Source organism: Panthera tigris, chromosome B3 (assembly GCF_018350195.1).
Source record: "Panthera tigris isolate Pti1 chromosome B3, P.tigris_Pti1_mat1.1, whole genome shotgun sequence".
Lineage (NCBI taxonomy): Eukaryota > Metazoa > Chordata > Mammalia > Carnivora > Felidae > Panthera > Panthera tigris.
In genome coordinates, this window is record NC_056665.1 from 50160177 (window position 1) to 50183490 (window position 23314).

The following is a 23314-nucleotide window of genomic DNA, read 5'->3' on the forward strand; positions in this document are numbered from 1 at the left end:
GAGTGGGAAATAGTTCATGAGGACAGCATATGGCCTCTCCAACTTTAGGGAGAAATACAAAAGCAATGTCAGAAGTATGACAAATATCAAGAGTATATTAAACCAACTGTATCCACATCTTGTACAACCTAACTCATGTCAGATTTTTTAACAATAACAAAAATCACTATTTTAATCAAGGTAAGTTTAAAAGCAAAGAAATTATTCAGAACATTGGCTGATAATTGCTTGAGCATACTCACCACATTATTCATTCATGGCAATAATTGAACTACCTTCAAAATCTCAGCAAGTATTGTTATACATGCACATGTACCCCCCCCACACACACACACACACAAATACACATACAACTTTTTTTCTTCAATTGTACCTCTTGGAGAGTGAGGTCAAAATGGAAGTTTGTCTTTTTCTATTTGGCCATCTCTTAGTATCCTACATTTCAACAATCTCTTTTTCTCACCTCTCTCGAGATCAACTATTTCCTGCCAAGTTTCAATAATCCTGGTAGTGGTTTCCAAGTCATCACCAGATTCCTAGAGTTTGGAAAGGTAGCTATAGTGTGGTTCAGAACCATAACAGGGAATAAACCGTCCTTTACAAACTTTTGAGGAACTTTCATGAGAGCTATCCTGCAGAAAATTTGGATAACTAGAGAAGAAAACAAACAAAGAAGATCAGAATCTCCCCTCCCAAACTGTCTTTCCCCTCATTCTCACCACTGTTTTATGGACTCTGGTGCAGACAGTTTAGTACCTTAAGACTAAAAAGATAATATATAAAAGCTTTGCAATGCTCATCTTGCAAACAATGTAACTGTGACTACCAAAGTCCAGTGAACGGTGAACTTAAGTTTTATGCAACCATAAAACCAAAGGAGTATAATTCTAATTTTAAAAAGTGATTTATATTTGGAGAAGGTACTTGTTTGATTTCATTCACTATCATTTATTAAAGTACTTTCATCAATATGACTTATCAAAGCTGAGTAGCCATGGACATGAGTCACACAAAATTCCTCAGGGTAGATCTTCTGAGAAAAGTGTAGTTGGATGACCGCCTTCAGCCACCACACTTCCAGAATCCACTAAAGCATTCATCCCAAGGCCACACTCACCAAGCTGATCCAAACCAATGACTGGACATGGTGGAGATAATAAGTCTGCACATGGGTCACATATGCACAACATGGGATACTTCTAACAGTGTATCTTTTATCTCAGACTCCCTATTGGTCTGGCACTTTTTTTATAGCCTCATTTGTCAGTTTAAAGCTTTTTATGCCCAATTATTCCTTCCCCATCTCCTCTCACAGAAGTCAGACCCATGTCATGGTCCAAAGGCTTTTTTCATCTACTCTTGCTGTCTCTCCACTTTAACTGGGAGGTGTTTCTCCCCCTAAAGCTCTTGTACTTCTAACATCTTGAGGTGTGCTTCTAGTATGACTCTTAGCGTACATGTATGAAAAAAGTTAACAAATTCTTTTAAAATCACTGAGATAAGTAAACTGTTAAATTTAACACCATCACCGAAACATGCTTTTTCCAGATTTCTCTTTTCCTTTCTTCTGGATCGTTTCTCTCTCTCTCTCTCTCTCTCTCTCTCTCTCTCTCTCTCTCTCTCTCAATTCTTTTGCCAAAGCCTGTCTATATTTTATTTTGACTAAGATAGGTAAAATGGAGTCAAGTTTGCCATGTATTTTCTAGGAACATTGACATGAGATGTACAGAGAGATAAACAGAGATCAGAGCAGCAGGTTAACAATAATCTGGTTTCAGTGCATACATCATTCCTTCATTAGCACCTGAGAAAGGGGAGGGAAGGATCAATGCGGTTTGGCTCTAAACTGGTTAGGAATGTTGAAAGTACAAGAGTGAGGGATGGAGAATTATCATGAAGCAGGGACTCCATTCTGAAAGTTAGCTCTCATCTGTTTTCCAGGACAAAAGAAGTTGTAATATTTATAATAATTGTAGTAATGTTTCATTCTACAAAAAGTGTATTTTAAAATATTTATAGAATAAGTAAAATAAGTAAATCCTGTTAAAAGAGATTGTCATTGAAGGCCATACTTAAATGTACTCTTTGGGTTCTTCAAGAGGAAATAAGCATTCAGATAATGGCAGATTCTCTTGATTACTGAAAATTATCACCCCTTTCCCTTATCATCATAACACTAAAATCCTTTGGGAACTCTTTGAAAAGAAATTTCTGGAAAAATGAAATGGAAGGGAATTCAAAATGCCAAGATAATCTGTTTTAGGTAACCATTTACACAGCTTGCACTTAGAACCAGGGTTTAGATTAACTGTTGCCTTGACATTGATAAAACTCCATATTCAGCAATGAGTTAGGAAAGCAAGATGTTATCAAGTATTGGATGCCACAAGCAAGGAGGAGTTACAGAAACTCTAGATCAAATAGTCGGATAAGTCTCCAAGATCATGATATACATGATTTTGTAATCAAATTGGAATTCATCTTAATTATTTTCTAAGATAAACTTTCATTTTGCCAAGTTATCACTTTCTAGTAAACTTAAAGAGTCCATATGTGTGGGGTAGGGGAGAGAAAGTCATCCATTTATTACTTAAATTTTCTAAGAATCATCCATAGTGATCTTTCATTGCAGCTGGTTTCCTAATGCATTTAAACCATTGTGACATTGCAATAGGGATGTGAGTAGTTCTTCACATATTTAAAGAACATTGAAGAGTTTATACACATAAAATTAAGTAATTAAGATATGACTTATTATTTGACAAACATCAGACTTTTGAAAAAAATCCAACTATATGTGATATATGTTATTTTTCAGGAGCTCCATATTTAAAATTTTAAATTTTACATGTTTAATTTAAATCAAGTAACATGTGGATATACTTAAAGAGTGAAAGTATTATGAAACCTAACCATAAAACTATTTCTTTGCCTGAAAAACCTTAATACATGTATCTAAAATTTGCTTATATTTCTATCATACATACATATGTTCGTGTATTCTTTACTATTAATTTAGAGAGAAAGAAAGAAAGAGAGAGAGAGAATGAGTAAGTGCAGGGGAGGGGTAGAGAGAGATGGAGGGAAAGAATCCCAAGCATGCTCTACAGTGTCAGCACAGAGCCTGATGGGGCTCAATTCCACAACCCTGGGATCATGACCTGAGCTGAAATCAAGAGTAGGACACTTAACTGAGCCACCCAGGTGCCCCATGGGGCACACACATATGTTCACACATACACACATATGTTCAAAGGTCAAAACTTTTAAAATGAATCTATCTTTCTATATGTCTATACTGTGCATAAGCTTTGGTCAATAATTTCACTTAAAAATCTAATGTATTTGCTGTTGTATCATTTGCAATACTGGAACCTAGAAATATTCTTGAAAATCTATTAACAGAAGATGAATAAATAGTCTAGTAATGTTTTGAAATATTTGCATCACTTAGAAATAATGAAGTGGAAAGTTTTCCAAGACATGCTTTTATATGGAAAAGAGAAAAGCAGGGGGAAGAACCCCAAGTTGCAGAGGCAGAATAGCCTATTAAATAAGGTCACAGATTCTAAAACTAGACTAGCTGGGTTTGGATACTCATTTTGCCGCTCAGTAGCTGTATGGAGGGAAACGATTTTTACAATTGTTTCATAAAACAATTCCCTAATCTGTATGATGGTCAAATTAGTACTTACCTCACAGGGCCATCTTAAGGATCAGATCAGTCATTATATAGGAAAGAATTGTAACAATAATTGCTAAAATGTCATGACTAAATTAGTGTTTATTTCTATGTAGAATGGCTTAGTTTATGTTGCATGTACAGAGATACACAAACTTACTTATTCTATAGGAACATAAACATGTATGCAAGAATCAGAAAAATGCCTGTGAACCTACATGCCAAACTGATAGCAATGTGTAGCCATAGGCATTAAAGAAGATCCTTTGTTTTTTGAGTATTTTACATGCAAAATACAATGCATACATTATTTTGTGATTAAATCTTAAATATTTCCATCCAACCATGAGTAACTTTAAAAAGTAATAAAGTTTACATTCATCTACTTATTGACATATTCATGCACATTTCATTAACTGCAAACAAGCAGATCAAAATATAGTCTTAATTGTATTACTGTAAACTCATTTACATAAAATTATGTGTTTATATTTGTGTATAGAGTGATAACATTAATAGCTAATCCATTTAGGTTATTTTGACCTTCTTTATATATAGACACATTTAAGTATAATTACATATATGCACACACATCTACCCATTAAAAACAAACTATGAAAGCTACCTTTTTGTGAAACAAGAAAACAATAGTAAAGCTAGTTAATTACACCATCATGCAACAGCCTGCATTCAATATGCTTATGGCAAGAGCACAGCCAAGTACCATTGATAAATGGAATGAATTAAGAAGATTATGAATGTACTCACCCACCAATCGCCTGGAGTCCAGAGAATTTGGCAGCCTCCAAATCATTGCCACTTACTATTCGAGCCTTAAATGAAAAACAAGAGAAACACAAAAGAGAAAGAAACATTTAGCATACTATAGCTGCACACACATGAATTTGGGACACGCGTCAACTGCACTAGACATGTAACACCTAGTATGACAGATGCTAAGCAGGGTCAGCTCCAAGTCAAAGCTACTATGTTTTTGTGAGTGGAGGTTTTGAAATTAGCTGTCAGCATTTCAACAAAAGCACTGGCACAGTCCAGGAAAACATATTACTAATACTCTTTGCCCTTAAAACTTGCTATGTGCAGTGAACATGAATCAGTCAGGGAGATCATGATTAGCCAGACTTGAGAACAGATGCTTAGTTTGACCGTAGCAGACCCCTAGGTTGGCAAGTATAAGCTAAGTAAGCGCAGCTGGCAAGGTGTAACCTCTTCATAAATGCAACATATTGGGGGCACACTTAAAGGACAACCAAAGGATGGAAAGCTGGGATAACATGCACATTTCACAACTAAAACAGAGGAACCAAAATAGGTCTAATATGTCACAAACAAACATGTACAAAAGACAATATCCCTCAGGAGAGAAGAAAAAGTATGATTTAAAACCTTTTCATCCACAGAACTGCTATCTGAAAGAGAATCAGGAAAAGAAGGAATAAATGTTAGACAGAGTACTTTAAGAAATCATTTAAACATATACATGAACAAAGTGTTACTATTTTACATTGTTTAAAACCATAAACAAAACAGAATTGCAAGGCTGAACCCAGAGGGAAAAAGGATAGTTCATCCTCTTATTTGAAAGAGCTGAAAAATGTGCCCGAATGCTTGAAAAGTATCGAAGAGTGATTACAGGATTTATGCTTGAAAAGTATCGAAGAGTGATTACAGGATTTAATGAGACAATGTGTCATATAGAGAAAAGAACGCTGTTGAATCAGAAGTCTTCAGAAGTGCTCTGCCACTTACTAAGCACATTGGGCAAACTACCAAATTCTCTGGAGTCTAGAGTCTAGACCCAACTCTGCAAAAAGTCATGAATTACTTTGCCTATTGGCCTACAAATAATGTTCAATCAATTGAGATCAAAATATGTGAATGTCAACCTCAGATGACTACATAAATTAATTAGGTCTTAGTAAAGGATTATTTATTTATGGCTTGTCATAGAGCTCAAGAGTTAACAGATATACTCCACTTTGCAAATAAAAGAACTGATGCCCAAAGCAGTTAACTGACATGATTAAGATCACAAAGCGAGTCAATGGCAGAAGTGGGACACAAATCGAGGGCTCCTGACCCCCTATCTGCTGCCCTTTAAATCCCATGTTCCAGGTAAATTGAACAAAACAGAGAGGGGTGGATGGGCCACAGTTCTCCAGTGCAATTTAAGAGACATCGAAGGGTCAGCATTCCTCTTGGGCCCAAGGAGACGAACAATGGACTCTTTCTGTTTTTAACTCAAGTCTGAGTCTGCCAGGGTCATCATGGCATGGTCCATTTCTATCTCACACAGTAATATTGCTCTTAAACTTATTAATTTTTGCTTATTAGCATGAAGCAAGAACTTCTCAACAAATACAAGTTGGCAGAAATCTAGAGCTAGAATGTCCTTGGGGTTCATGTAGTCAAAACCTTTCTTTTTTATGGATGAGCCCCAGCAATATAAAGATTTATCTAGGTCATGTAGCTCATTGACAACTTTTATTGATAAAAATCTGAAATGCATTTGTTTTCTTGACTAATTACGTATGGCTTGATTATTGTAACTATTTGTGTGCAGTATTTTAGATATTTCACAAACCTCAGAGTTAGATCTTTGACTATAAAACAAGATAACAGCACAAGTAGTAAAAAACCCATCTTATGAATAGCCATCAACATTTTAAGATACTGCATACAATATAGAAAATTCAGCATTAAGTAAAAATAATATACCATATCCATGGAAATTGTCACAAGCATAATTTTAAATCATAGAATAACTAATTTAATATGAGATATCAACTGGTCAGAAAATATACATCTACATTTCAATAAGTACCAAAAAGTTCTATCATAAAATTTCAAAAAATTTTAAACATAAATCATATTGGAATGAATCTTATTTGAATTTAATATGTTAAAAAATTTATTTCCAAAGACATAATCTTAAGTGTGAAATATTAGGTCATTCCCATTATCATTAAAAGAAAAAGAAAAATGTCCACAACCATCATTTTAACTTATTTCTTGAAATTCTGATCAATATTAAAAGCAGACCAATTTAAGCAAAATTAAACAATGTAAATGTTATAAGGCAGGACACAAAGTTGTTACTTTCAGGCATTATAATTTTAAACCCAAAAGACAAATCACCTGGAAAACTATTAACAGGTAGCAAAGTGAAGCAAACAGGTAGCAAACTAAAACAGGTAGCAAAGTGAACATTTAACCAACATGTAAACAAAAATAAGTTATTTTCTACAAACTCCCAGTAATTAGCTTGATAAATAATGACATGAGATCTGATTTCAAATACTCATAACTTTGACATTGTCTCCTATTAATAACGGACTTGTACATCAACCATTCCACTGAGTCATGGTAATATTAGAGTCATCAATTATTCTTCAGCTGTTAAATCTAATACATTTCAACTTTTTCATTCATTCTTCAGTGTTTCATTCATTCCTTCATTGAATACATATTTTTATTAATTACCAACAAAACTTTTTTGCTCACTCCTACTCCTTTCTTGTCCACCTGCCATACTATCCCCTTTGAAATCTTTCTAAATACAGATAAAATCACATCACTTCCCTTCCCTCATTAAACCCACCAATGTTACACAATGCCCAAACCAGAGAAAACAGATATACATCTACTGCAGGCTCATGAGTCCTCATTCACATACTGCACTTTGGCCACAATTAAATTCCTGTCACTTCATCTTTATGCCATGCTCTTTTAAATCTGTGTGCCTTTGTATGTTCCGTTTCCTTCCCTTACGACAGGTGCTTCACCTAGCTGTCTGTCAGCCTCCAAAACTCACTTAAAGCTTAACACTCTTTCCTGGAAAATTGTGACATATCAAGGATCCATGGCTGTGTGAATGAGCACCGCATGCTGCCCTCCTGCTGGCTAACCCTTATCTTTTGTCAGTTTCCTAATCAGCAATCCTAATAGATACAAGTTCCTTGATTTTATCTATTTTTAACCTTCTGTTTTTGTTTCTACTACTTTCTGAAATATAGTAGACACCAATAAATGTTTGCTGAAAATTGAGTGAACAACCTTAAAAAAACTACAATACATTATAGAAGTACCTAAAACTCCAAATAAAATTTATTTCATCTTCCTGGATAGAGAAAAGATAAATTCTTTTATAACAGATTTATAAGATATTATAGTTAAAATCCTAACAGCAAGTTGTTATAGAATTAATATTTCAAGTACGGGGGTGCCTAAGTGACTCGGTTAAGTGTCTGACTCTTGATTTTGGCTCAGGGAGCGTGGAGCCTGCTTAAAATTCTCTATTTCCCTCTGCCTCTCACCCCACTCATTGGCACACATGTGTGTGCACCCTCTCCCATCTCTCTCTCTCTCTCTCTCTCTCTCTCTCTCTCTCTCTCTCTCAAAAAAAAAAAAAAGTATTTCAAGTATAACTGGATTAATAAGTCAAAATACTTAAGACTTTTTAAAAGGAGAATTAAGAGGAAAATCTGTAAGAATATTAAAGATCTATACTAATTAAAGCATTATTGTCCTGGCAAAATAGATGAAGAAGTTCAACAAAATTAGCTAAGTAACAAACCCTTGTACCTAAGAGTTCAACAAATAAGGAAGGATGGATTGTTATCAAAGGCAAAGAGACATACTGGTCAATAAATGACACTTAGAACATAGGTCAAATATCTGTATTATTTATTTATATCCTTATCTTACACATAGCCCATGAAGTTATAGATATATTAAATAAGTAAATAAGTAAAACTGGAAAAGAATATTAACTAACCCTAGGAATGAGAAGATACATTTACAGTTAGAGGCTTTGTTATGCCTATTTAGTGTTTTTGTATATAAAAACAAAAAGAGGGGTTCCTGGGTGGCTTGGTCAGTTAAGCATCTGACTGGATCTTGATTTTGGCTCCACTCATGATCTCATGGTTCGTGAGATCAAACCCCACATGGGGCTCTATGCTGAGTGTGGAGCCTGCTTGGTATTCTCTCCACCTCTGTCTCTGCCCCTCCCTGATAGTGCTTGCATGCTCTCTCTCAAAATAAACATTAAAAAAAATAAAACCAAAAAGAAAATGAAATGTATTTACTAAAAACACATGATAGTATGTTCAGAATATAAAGAACTCTTACAGGTCTCTAAAAATTTGAGCCTAATATCCCCCCAAACTGGTCAAGAATGTGACTGGATGATTCACAAAGTAGAATGCATGAACAATGATAAACTTATTAAAACTATGCTTCAGATTATAAAATTACTAAAGATCAGAATATTTTAATGGTATTAAAAATAATACCAAAGACGGTTGGTGGTCATTAATCTAATAGTGATGCATGGTTGGTGATAGTGAAAACTAATAGAATTTTTAGAAAAATTTTAGCGATGTCTAACAGTAGACTCTGTTTTGAAGAGAACTTTTTTCAGTTGATGCTCAAAAAATTATTTTTGTTATGGATTATGCCCCCACCCCCAAATTCATTTGTTAAGGTCCTAACCCACAGTACCTCAGAATGTAGACTTCTTTGGAAATACAATTGTTACAGCTATCATTAGTTAAGATAAAATCATCATACTGGAGTAGGGTTGTTCCCAATCCAATATGACTGGGGTCTTTATAAGAAGGATACATTTGGGGGCACCTGGGTGGCTTAGTCACTTAAGTGTCCGACTTCGGCTCAGGTCATGATCTCACGGTTTGTGGGTTTGAGCCCCGTACCCGGCTGGCTCTGTGCTGATGGCTCAGAGCCTGGAGCCTGCTTCAGATTCTGTGTCTCCCTTTCTCTCTGCCCCTCCCCCTCTCACATTCTGCCTCTCTCAAAAAAATAAACAAACATTTAAAAAAATTGAAAACAAAAAAAACATTTGGAGACAGGTGCACACACAAGACAAATGCCATCTGAAGATCGCAGCTCTGCTGCTACAAGTCAAGGAACTATCAAACAGACACTGGGAGAGAGGCTGGACACACCCTTGACTAGCATTTTCACAGGGAGCATTACCGTCTCAGCGTACCTTGATCTCAGACATCCAGCTTCCAGAGCTGTGAGACAATAGATTTCTGTCATCCTAAGTCACTCGGTTTATGGTACTTTGTTAATTCAGTCCTAGCAAACTAATGTAACTTTAAAGTCATAAAGAAAAAATTAATGTGTAAAGATCTGTATTCTTTTATTATTTACAAATTGGAAAAACATACATGATCAAGTACAGAAATATGGGTTGAAAATAATGTTCTCTGACCTTGATTCAGTAATTTGAGACCATTAAAATAAACACATTTAAAATACTATATAAAAATATAGGAAATGTTTATGGTGTATATACATATATACATGTAAAATACAGGTATAATATACATCATATATAAGTAAATATTAATTATACATGTTATGTATTTTTATCAGTATACCCATACACTCTCACTAAGAATAGCTTTGTTCCCTGCCAGTTGTCTTTTGTTACACATGTAGTTGTTTTTGCTTAGTCTGATCAAACCTCTGTAATTACAAAAACATACAAAAAAATGTAACAAACAAATTCTGTAATTACATGCTGGATACTTCTTATAAGGGTGCTCCCAATGCTCCTTGTCTCAAAAGTCTCATCATTGCCACAACAAGGTCATTTTGTACTTTAGTGACTTAATGATGTTAACATAAGGCCACAATGCATCCATCTACTTTATAATGAAACCTCCTCTATAAATAGGATATCGGTGAAGTTCCAGTGACTGTACAGTTTTTAATGTCTTGATATTCCATGAACTAGTTATTTTAAGAAATTTTGAACTTATAAAATATTTACTAGGTGAATATCGCTCTTGTGTTCAACCACGCTGCATAGGAACCTAAAAAAATATAAATCTTAAGCTTATAGGAAAATCCATAATTTAAGTGTGCCTCCTGACTACTAAACCCACCACCGTTCCTCATGTGAACATCCCTGAGAAGGGAATTTAAATGTGACTTAAGTCAACATATGACCTCCTGAGCATTCACTTTCCCTTCATACGTAGATGAAATAAAGGGGTTTGCCCAGTATGTAGCTAAAGCTTCTAGCTCTAAATTCTATGATTTTGTTTCTCTATGTGTAATTTATTTTCAGTTTAACAAGAAATATTTACCCGCCAATTATCACCAAAAATATTAATATCTACCACCTAAATTTGAGATATTTATAATCATTTCACAATTTAGAATAAAAGTAAAAATCGTGTTTTCTCTCTTGGTATTTTATCCTTGTTATATGACACTTTTTGAAGAAAGTTTGAATGTAAGAGATTTCAAAATGTATCAAGAATCTGAGTTCTGGAGGCCTAGCTAGCTTAGCAATTTTCCTAAACTCTTTGTTCCAACGTCCTTCTTTGCCCTCAGAGCCTTCAAGGATAATGTAAATCACCCACTAGTGATAATATTGTTCACTATTCACTTTGGAAACAGGCTTGCATTATTTGCCAGCATATCAAAATACATGACTTTTAAAACATGTATACTATGCCTGAAAGTCATGAGATGGGAGCTGAACCGTCCAGAGAAAAACCTATATTGTAATTAGGGGCTTGCTGAGTTGTCATTAACCTTTACAGAGTACTTACTATGTGCTAGATATTCTGCAGAGCACTTTATCTGCTCTTTTATTGAATCTTGGCAACTGTCTTGTGAGGCTATCAATATTCATTAGATCTTGCCAGAGCAGAGGAAATCCTTTGTTCTGGCTCTCATTTCAGGTGCAATTCTGGATATAATGGAAGGGGTGCTGAGTGAGAGATTCACATTCATATCTCATACACTTTTTTTGTTCAGTTAGGGGCTGGCGGCAGGGGGCATAACCTGAAAAACTGAGTCACAACAAGAACATGCTATGTTAAGGATATATGAAAGATATGAACATGTTGATATGGGAGCATGAAGAAAAGATCTAACGCTGCAGCCAGAGAGGACATTGGGCTTGTAAACAATTCATGGGGATAATGATTTAGAATGGTGTTTGTCAGTTGAATGAAGGCATTCTTAGAGGGAAAAAGTTTTGCAGAGGCTTTGAAGCTTTAAGGACTGTGGGGCATTAGGAACTGAAACGTGGGAGTGTGAAAGTAAAGAATTATAAGAAATAAAGCATAGATGGATAGGATTTATTGCATAAAAATCTTGATATATTCCATTAAGCAATTTAAATTATACTCAAATTGTAATGTACAGTCACAGATTGTTTTCAAGCAAGACACTGACATGTGACATGATCAGAATTTTATTTGGTTCTTTAAATATCTAGGCCAGTCCTCTGGACAATAAGGCAGAATAAGATGATATGAGAAAGGGTCTGCTCTCTGGCCCACCTATACCACAATTCTACACACATGCACAAATGCTATGTAACAATTTTTTAAAGTCATCTCTACACCCAACATGGGGCTTGAACTCACGACCCTGAGATCAAGAGTCACATATTTCACCAACTACGCCAGCCAGGTACCACAACTATATACTAATTTTAATATGTTGTATACCTGAAAATAATGTAACACTATGTGTCAACTATACTCAAAATATTATTTACAAAACTTTAAAACCTGTCTAAGCTTAAAACAAAAACAAACATAATCTCCCAATCACCACATATGAAGTAGCAACTCAAAAATAATGGTGAATGAAGTCAAGGCCAAAATTGCTCTCAGGAGCACTGGAACAATTTATTTATTCAGCAAATATTGATACAGTGACCCCTACGTGCCAGGCATTGTGCTAGGGAATATGGATAGAATACTTGAAAATAAAGATAAATATCACCATTTCTCATAGAACTATAGAACTATGGTAAACCCACACTGCATAATCTGTGCACAAATAAAGCTAAAACTTATTTTTTTATAATTTAAAAATATTTTTAATATTTAGTTTTCAGAGAGCACAAACAGGGGCGGGGCAGAGAGAGGGGGAGACACAGAACTTGAAGCAGGCTCCAGGCTCTGCGCTGTCAGCACAGAGCCTGATGCGAGACTTGAAGCCATGAAGCCACCAACCATGAGATCAAGACCTGAGCCAAAGTCAGATGCTTAACTGACTGAGCCACCCAGATTCCCCAAAGCTAAAACTTTTAGAGCTACCTGAATAAAAGAGTGAGTTAACACAATGTCAACACTTAGAATGTAAATGTATGAGATAAACACTAGGAGAATGGAGAAACAATGAGGAAATTTTCCATCTACCTAAAAACATAAATGGAAAAAGTTTACTCGTCATTAAGGATACCTCAGGCCAATACCAAGTGTGGGTTCAGAATTCACATCAAACTGCAATATGTTTTCTCTTTTCACATTAAATACTATTAAAGACTGATAATGCATCTGGCCACAAAAGAAACCTCAATATATTCTATAAAAGTGGTATCATCAAAAGCAATTAAATAAGAAATCAACAGCGGGTTGGCAACTTAAAACCACCACCACCAGCAACAAAAAACTATGGAGACATAAACATTCCCTAATATGATATGGGTAGGAAAAACAGAAACAGTGGAAATTATGAAATATTTATACCTAAACTAATATTAAACATACATCTACACATACATGTAGATGAATATTAACTTCTGAGATAAATCTGTTTTAAAAGGAAGTTCACAGCCTTAAATGTTTTAAATATAATTTAAAAATTAAAATAGACAAGATAAAAATTCAATTCAAGAAGGTACAAACAAGAATCATAGAATAAAAATCAGGATAATAAAGATGCAAATTAATTTTGTAAAATTGTTTCTGAAAAATATGACAACTGTGAAATGTTATCTCATTGTGTCTTTGACTTGCATTTCCTTGATCATTAGTGATGCTGAGCATCTTTTCATGTGTTGTTGGCCATCTGTATACCTTGCTTTGAAGAAATGTCTTTCAGGTCCTCTGCCCATTTTTTAATTGGACTTTTTTTGGTGTTGAATTTAAGAATTTTTTTAATGTTTATTTTTGAGGAAGTGAGTGAGCAATCAAGCAGGGGAAGTACAAGAGAGAGGGGGACACAGAGGATCCAAGCAAGCTCGTGCTGACAGTAGAGAGCCCAACACAAAGTTCAAACTCACAAACCATGAGATCATGACCTGAGCTGAAGTTGGATGCTTAACTGACTGAGCCACTCAGACACCCCTAATTATAGAAGTTCTTTATATTTTTTGGATATTAACCCTTAGCAGACATATAACTTGCAAATATCTTCTCCCCATTTAGTAGGCTATGTTTGTGTTTTGCTGATGGTTTCCTTTGCTGTGCAAAAGCTTTTTATTTTGATGTAGTCCCATTAATTTATATTTGCTTTGGTTTCCCTGGTCTTAAGACACAGATCTAAAAAAAAAATGCTACTATGGCTAATGTCAAAGAAATTACTGCCTGTGTTCTCTTCTAGGAGTTTTATGGTTTCGGGCCTCACGTTTAGGTTTTTAATCCATTTTGAATTTTGTTTTCTTTTTTTGTATGGTGTGAGAAAGTGGTTCAGGTTCATTATTTTTCATGCAGCTGTTCAGTTTTCCCAATACCATTTTTTGAAGAGATTGTCTTTTTCCAATGATATATTCTTGCTTCCTTAGCCATAGATTGACCATGTAGGCATGGGTTTACTTCTGAGCTCTCTATTCTGTTCCATTGATGTATGTGTGTATTTAATGCCAGAATCAAAGAGACAAGAGATAACAAGTGTTGGTGAGGATGTGAAAAAAAAAGGAACACTTGAGTACTATTGGTGGGAATGTAAACTGGTGCAGCTGCTGGGGAAAAGAGTACAGAAATTCCTCAAAAAATTTAAAGTACCATATGAGTTAGTAATTCTACCTCTAGGTGTTTACCACAAGAAAATGAAAAGATATATGCATCCTTATGTTTACTGCAGTATTATTTAGAATAATATAGACAACTGAAGTGCCCATAGACACATGAATGGACAAAGATATTCACACACACACACACACACACACACACACACAGGAATATTACTCAGCCATAAAATAGGATGAGACATTGTCATTTGTGACAACAAAGATGGACCTAGAGGGTCTAAGTGAAACAAATTAGCCTAAGAAAGAGAAATATGATTTCATCTTATGTAGAATCTAACACACACACACACACACACACACACACACACACACACACACACACACAAATGAACAGAAAGCAGAATCAGACCTATAAATACAGAGAACAAACTGATGGTTGCCAGAAGAGAGAAAGGTGAGGGGATGGGGAATATGAATGAAGGAGAGTAGCTGATACAGGATTCCAGTCATGGAATGCCTAAGTTATGGGAATAAAACGTATGGCATAGGGAATATATTCAATGATGTTTTCATAGCATTGTATGGTGACAGATGGTAGCTATTCTTGTGCTGAGCATAGTATAGAGAGTTGTTCAATCACTATGTTGTACACCTGAAACTGATGTAAAATTATGAAGCATATTCAAAAAAGTTATGAAAGAAGAACACTTCTTTAAAGCATTAAATCAAAGTACAATTCTTTAGCAAGACTGGTTAAAAAGAGGGAACGTATATATGAAAAATATCATTATGTAAAAAGGGTATTAACTGAAGATTCAGTGGAAAATTTTAAAAATTTAAAAGTATGCTATAAACATCTTCAAGTAAATAATTGCTAAAACCTGAAGGTAATTTTCTAAAAGCATTAACAAAGTATAAAATTTCTAAAAGATATTACTAACATTTATACAAAAATATAGAAAACTAAAACTATTCCTAAAGAACTTTAATCAATAGGAAAATAGCCCCGCAAAAGAATGCCAAATGATTTTTTAAAGTTTTATCAAGTCTGTATGGAAGAGATAATACCAATTATATATAAATTTGACTAGAGAAGTAAAATGAACACATAGGATGTAAACAGGAAAAAATGTACATTTTCCAAAGCTAGTATAAGCTTGCTATTAAAATCAGAAAAGGATAGTACAAAATAAGATTATATATCAGTATGATATAGGAGAGCTCATAAAAAAAATCCTAAGAAAACTTTTGCATTTGATCCAGCATGGGTGTACACATTTACCCAAATTGGGTTTATCCCCAAAATAAAATAGTGCTTTAACAATATAAAAATCTATCCGACTTTTGCTTCCAGAAAAAAAAAAAAATGGATAGACTTACTTTCCCTATTATTTCCACTAAATACAACTAAAATCTTAGGACATATTATATCAAATAAACACATATAAAGCTCTGAAGTTTGGGTAGAAGACATACTGGCCAGTGACTGTGGCCTCAAAGTAGAATACAGTGATGGATGTTCTGTTTGCTTCCAAACACGGCAACCCAAGGATATCAATGGTGCAGACATGAAAGGCTTAAAGGAAAGCCTATTCTAACAGGGAAACCAAGATAGGGACAGGCCAGCAAGACAGACCTTTTGACAATAATTAACCCACTCTAGCCAAACACCACACACACAAAAAAATCTGTGGCCCCCATTTCCACTGTCAGTGAAGGTCAAAAGGAGTGCTTAGACATCTACACTTGCCAGGCTGTAAAGAGGTACTCCAGTCCCCCATATTGGCTGAAGTGCTTTCAGAGAAGGCCAAATTAGAGAGTTGGAAATCACACCAACAACAGCCTCAACTTCTTCCCTACCTAAGTAGTTATGAGGCACCCTTTCCCTCCTCAATGGAGTGGTATTAGAAGAGGTCTAGTGGAAAGTCAGGACTTTCATCACTGCTCAGCCATAATAAAGTCACCCACTCGATGTCAGTGGTGTCTACATAGGAAGAAGCAATTAGACACCTGTTCCCATCTAAGCTAGGGTGGTATCAGCAGAAACCCAGTGGGAAGCCTCAACACCCTGTCATGCCCACAGCAGGAACAAAAAAGTTCCCTCTCCTCAGTATCTATGTAAATGAAGTAGAAAACCTCATCTCCACCTAGAAGAAAGGAGTCTAGTTCTCAAAAATTGGAGCACTGTCAGACAAGATAAAATACAAGATTTAAGTAAGACCCAAAGTCATACAACATAACACCCAAATGTCCATATTAAAATCACTTGTCATGTGAGGTACCTCTAACTGAATGAATAAAAACAACAGATGCCAATGTGATAACACAGATGTTAGAAATATCTGACAAAAATTTTAAAGCAGCTAATAAGAAATGTTTCAACAATTAAAAATATGTCTGGAACCAATCAATAGCAAGTTTTACTGAAGGAGTAGATAGTCTCAAAGAAATCAAATATATAAAAAATGGAAATTTTAGAAATAAAAAATACAGGAACTGAAATATTACTAAGTGGATAGACTCAACATCCACTTGAGAGAAAAATTAACGAACCTGAATATAAAACAGTAGAAATTATACAGTCTGAACTACAGAGCCTGAGAAAAGTTTTAGGGACATACATAATTCTGGAAAAAATATACATATAAAGATAATATTCATCTCATTGGAGTTCCAGAGAAAAACAGAAAGAGGAATAGAATTCTGAGTCTACTCAAACTGCTATAACAAAATACCACAGAGTGAGTAGCTTAAGCAAGAGACATTTACTTCTCAGAGTTCTGGAGAGTGGAAAGCCCAGGATCAAGGTGCTATAAAATTTTATTCTTGATAAGGGCTCTTTTCCTGGCTTGCAGAGGTCCACCTTCTTACTGTATCTTCACATGACAGAGTGAGGTGTGACCTTTCTTCCTATTCTGATAAGAACACTGATCCCACCATTGGGCCATATCCTCAGTACCGCATCAAAACCTAATTAACTCTCAAAGGCCCCACTTTCAAATACAATCACATTAGGACTTAGAGCTTCAACATTTTAATTTTGAGAGGACACCAACTTTCAGACCGTAACAGAGCTGAAAATGTATTCAATAAAAAAGATGACTAAAAATTTCTCCAAGTTTGGCAAAAATTAAAACACAAATCTGCAGAATAAGCTGAGCAAACCATAAACAGGACAAAATGAAAAATTCATGTCAAGACACATCACAAACTCCTGAAAGCCAAGAGCAAAGAAAAAATGTTAAAGGCACTGAGAGCAGTGGTACATGATCCATAGGGAATAAACAGTTTGAATAAGAAAGGATTTCTTAGTAGAAACCACAGGGGCAGAAAGAGATGGAAGAACACTTTTCAAACATTGAGAGAAGAAAATGATCAACCCAAGATTCCATATTCAGGGCAAATATATCTTTAGGAATTAAGTGGAAATCAAGACATTCTCAGATGAAGGAAAAATATGAAACTTTATAACAAGCCAACTCACTTTAAATGAATGGCTAAAATATATTTCTCAACAGAAAGGAAATGACAAAAGAAGAAATCTTGAAACATCCAGAAAGGAAAATGAAGGATAAGTGCAAAACTGTGGGTGTATGTAATATGCTTTCCTTTTCCTCTTGAGTTTTCTGCATTATGTTTGATGGATGAAATAAAAATTTTAACACTATCTGATTGGGTTGTATACAGAGGAAATATTTAAGGCAATTTTACTTTAAATGTGAGGGAATAAAGGGAAATAGTGTTAGATAAGCTTTCTGCATTTCACTTTAATTGGTAAAATGTATACAGCAACCAACTTGATCAATTGTATATGTATATAATGTGTATTAGGAAAATTAATGGCCCCCAGAGACAGCCATGTTACAGTTCTTGGAAACTTAATTTATTACTTAACATGGAAAAGGGAAATTAAAGTTGTAGATAGAATTAAGTTTGCTAATCAACTGACCATAATATTGAAATATTATGAAGAGTTATCTGGTGGATGCAATGTAATCAGAAAGACCCTTAATATGGAAGAGGTAGGTAGAAGAGTGAGGTCAGAGTGATTCAGTATTATAAAGCTCAATACGGAGTCGCTGGTTTTGAAAATAGAGCTAAACCTTTATGAGCTAAAAAAAATGTATAAGTACATCTAAAAGCTGGAAAAGTAATTGAAACAGATTCTTTCCTAAGCCTCCAGAAAGGAATATAGCTGTACTGATACCTTAACTTTATTCCAGCAAACCTGTAACAGACCTTTCACTTTCAGAATTTTAAGATAAAAATTTGTGTTTGTGGCAATGTTTTAAGGAAGCAATAAAAAACTTAAACATAATTCAATACCTAGAGCAGCCACTAAAAAATCTATATAAAGAAATACACTCAAAAATTTAATATTTACAAGTAACCTACAGAAATGCAGAAAAGTTAGAGAATGAAACCAAAGAAAACAAACAGAAGACAAAGAATAAAGTGGCACATTTAAGCCTTATCAATAATTGATTGCATCAGGGGTACCTGGGTGGTTCAGTCAGTTGAGTGTATGACTATGGCTGAGGTCATGATCTCACAGTTCATGAGTTCAAGCCCCACATCAGTCTCTCTTGCTGTCAGCACTGAGCCCACTTTGGGTCATCTGTCTCTCTCTCTCTGCCCCTCCCCTGCTTGTGCACGGTATGCTCTCTCTCAAAAATAAACAAATAAACATTAAAAAATTAATAATTGTATTAAATGTAAATGATCTAAATTTATCAAATAGACAGGGCACCGAGGTTGCTCAGTTGGTTAAGCATCTGACTTGATTTCAGCTCACGTCACAATCTCACAGTTTGTGGGACTGATCCCTGTGTTGGCCTCTGCACTGACAGCACAGAGCCTACTTGGGATTCTTGTTCTCTGCCTCTCTCACTGCCCCTCCCCCATTTGTGTGCACTGTCTCTCAAAGTACATAAACTAAAAAAATAAATGTATCAAATAAAAAACTGAATAGAATGGATAAAAAACACCATGACCTAACTACATGCTTAGGAATTCAATTCAAATATAATGATAGAGGCAGGCTAAAAGTAAATAAATGGAAAAAGATATACTATACAAACGACCAAAAGAATACAGTAGTAGATAAACTAACATCTGACAACATAGACTTCAGAGCAAAAACAAAACAAAACAACAATAACAGACACACACTGTATAAGAATATAAAAGTAAATCCACCACCAGGAAGATATAACAATCTAAAAAATATTAAGAAAACGCAGAGCTTCAAAGCATGTGGGGCAAAAGCTGATGTTACTGAAAGGAAAAGTAAACAAATCCAGTTATTGTCAGAAACTTAAATCCCCACCCTACAGTGATGAGAGTAAGCAAAATATTAATACATGCAAAGGTATACCATGAATTGGAAGCCTTGAGACACCAAAATGCCAATTGTCTCCAATTATATATATATTTTTTCAAGACTTATTTTACAGTTAAGATTGTGTGGTATCAGTAGATAGAATGAAATATTGATCAATGCAACAAAATAGAGAACCCAGTTAAAGATCCACACAACTCTTTTTTTTTCCCACAAGGATGCAAAAGCAACTTACCAGAGGATAGACTTTTCAACAACAGATCCTCGAGTAACTGGATATTTACGAGCAAAAACACCATTCTCAACCTAAACCTCACATTTTATGCAAAAATTATCTCAAAATTAACCATGCATTTAAATATAAAGCATAAGATTAAAAAATCTTAACTCAGGACAACGTCTTTAAGACACACAGCTTGGAGAAGAGTTTTTAATCATGACAGAAAAAAAGAAAAGTCAATAATTTGACCTTAAAAATTTTGCTCTTGGAAAGCCCCTGTGAAAAGGATGTAAGGAAAAGCTATAAATTGGAGGAAAATATTTGCAAACCATATACTCAACAAAGAATTACTTCCCGCGATTTCTAAAGAACTCTAAAATCTCAACAGCAAACCGCCACCATACATACACAATTTAAAAATGGGCAAAAGATGTACAGACATTTCACTAAGGAGGACATATGAATGATGAACAAGTGCATCAAAAGATGGTTAGTAGCACTAGATATTCAGGATATGCAAATTGGAGGCATGATAAAATATGTCCATGCACCTATTAGAACAGTTACGTAAAAACATTGACAATACCAAAATGTAGAAAGGATGCAATAAAACCAGGTCTCTGATACATTGTCAGTAGGAATATAAAATACAGTAACTCTCAAGTAGTTTGATCATTTCTTATAGAATTAAATGTACCTCTACAATACAGCCAGCAATGTTGCTCTCAGGCATTTATCCTAAAAAAAAAAAAAATGAAACATCCACACTAAAAATTACAAATGACTGTTCTTAACATCTTAATTTTGATAGCCCCAAACTGGAAACAATAAAAATGTCCCTCAAGAGGCAAAAAGTTAAACTGTGATACCTCCCTATCAAGGAATACTAATCAGCAATAAAAATATGCTAATATCCACAGCAACTTAGATCTTAAGTGTATTAATTAAAAAGAAAAAAGGTATCCAGATGAAAGATATTATATGATTACATGCATGTAAAATTATACTGTTAACAGGTTAGTGGTTACTAAGGGTGCTATGCATGGTTAAACAGGGAAGGGAGAGGTCAGAGAGAGTACAAAGGGATAGCACAGAGCATGATGGAATAGCTCTGTATTTGGATTGCAGTGACAGTTATACAATCTACACATGTGATATAATGACAGATACGTACCCACATTGTACCAGTGCCGAATTCTTGGTTTTTATATTGTGCTCTGATTATGTAACATATAACTATTGGGGGAAACTGAGTGAAGGGTACATTTGATCTCTATAGTATCTTTCAATGTCCTGTTAACCTATCATTTTTTTAATTAAGCAGTTTAAAAAATCTGCTAAAAAATGAATTGTATTTAATCAAAACTTAAAAATTCTGCTGTTCAAAACACACCATGAAAAATGAAAAGAAACGGCACAAACTGAGCAAAAACACTAAAATGTGAGGGGCGCCTGGGTGGCTCAGTTGGTTTGGCGACCTACTTCGGCTAGGTCATGATCTCACGGTTTGTGGTTTCAAGCCCTGCGTCAGGCTCTGTGCTGACAGCTCAGAGCCCGGAGCCTACTTCTGATTCTGTGTCTCCCTTGCTCTCTGCTCCTCCCCCACTCATGCTCTGTCTCTGTCTCAGAAATAAACATTAAAAAATTAAAAAAAAAATTACAATATGAATTTCATTTATACATATATATGCACTTATACATATACATATGTACATACGTACACATATCATTATAAAAGTATACTGTATTTATAAAATTGTAACTAAAATATTAAGTAGAAACCCAATTTAAAGTTGGACCAAAAATCTGAACAGATACTTCACACACAAAAATGCATTAACAGTCAAAAAGTACAATAAAGATGCTTGTCATCATTAGTAATTGGGGAAATAAAACTTAAAACCACAATTAGATACTATGACTTTTACTGCAAAATGGTTGAAATTAAAGACTGACAATAACAAGTGTCGGTAAGTATGTGAAGCAACTCAAACCTGCTACCCTAAGAATGTAAAATGCTATGATCACATTGGAAATCAGGTAGTTATTTCTTAAAAATTTAAATATAGTGCATCCAAACCTAAATGTAAACAAACTGAAAAAAATATATATATATATACACACAAATATATATATGCACACATATATATACATATACACACATATACATATATACATACATATATACATACATATGTGTGGTGTGTTATATTATTCTATTTATATATTGTCATAAGACACAGAAAGCATAAATTATCAAGAATAGGAAAATACATGTATCACATTGGAAGTAAAGAAACAACAACAGAACAGGAAAATACATTTCCAACATACAACAGAGGATTAGCTTGACCTCCATTGAAGAATTTGAAGAAAAACAACCCAGTAGAAAAACTGCATGTTGAAATGCATTTCCTAACAGGAAATTAACATAGGAAAAGGTGCTCAAACTCTTCAACTATGAGCATTGTTCAAGTTAATATTAAGCACTGATATATCACTTCACAACCACTGGAATGGAAAAGAAAATGAAATATCTCAGACTGTCATGTTGTTATGGACTGAAACTTTCAAGAAGTACTGGGTTAAAAATTTATACAACCACTTTTGAAAATGAAATCGCAGTTTCTAGGGAGGTTGAAATTTGCTCACCCTATTGCCCAACAAATCTTTTAGGTATGTGACATGAACAAACTCTTACACTTAGGTAGCAGATTGCATATTAAAAGATGTTTACTACAGTATTTGTAATAGGAAAAAATATTACATAGTATTCCCTATTAGAGAATTTTGATATGTTTATATGGTCAAATACATTAAAATGAATTAATTAGATCAATTGGCATCAATGCGAGTTGTTTTAAGAACATAACATGGAGTTTAAAAAGTTGCAGAATCATCTAGTATGGGGCGCTCGCTTTGTCAGCACATATACTAAAATTGGAATGATACAGACAAGATTAGCATGGCCCCTGCTAAGGATGACAGAATTATCTAAAATGGCATCATTTTATTATATTAAGGGATAGGAAAACTTTAACATATACTGGAAGAGTACATAAGATTTTTTACAGTGATTGTCCCTAGGGAATGAAGGAATGGCGACTAGAGAGTGAAATAACCTTTAAAGAGGAGCAGTAGCTCCTTTTACGTCTCCCTGTGTACTAGCAAACATTCCTCTCTGCCTTCCATAACTGGCCCTATGTTCCCTCAAATATTCTTTGGTTTTTCCATTTACCAAATCTTACCATACTTTGATGATATCCCATCCATTACCCATGGGGTAAAGCAGAC

The 23314-nt window shown here is 34.6% G+C and overlaps 1 protein-coding gene and 1 non-coding gene across 2 annotated transcripts in view; one reads left to right on the forward strand and one right to left on the reverse strand.

The window, feature by feature from the left end:
* The window catches only part of UNC13C (unc-13 homolog C), a 569448-nt gene that overhangs the window by 447948 nt on the left and 98186 nt on the right, over positions 1–23314 (reverse strand). Inside the window, exons 2-3 of the mRNA XM_042988813.1 lie at positions 5090–5112; positions 4451–4515 (exon numbers count right to left, since the gene is read on the reverse strand). Of these exons, the coding sequence (XP_042844747.1) occupies positions 4451–4515; positions 5090–5112 (88 nt within the window). The remainder of the gene's footprint in view (positions 1–4450; positions 4516–5089; positions 5113–23314) is intronic.
* On the forward strand, positions 22931–23035 carry LOC122239812. The gene has a single exon (XR_006219197.1). It is a non-coding gene; the product is annotated as a U6 spliceosomal RNA (small nuclear RNA).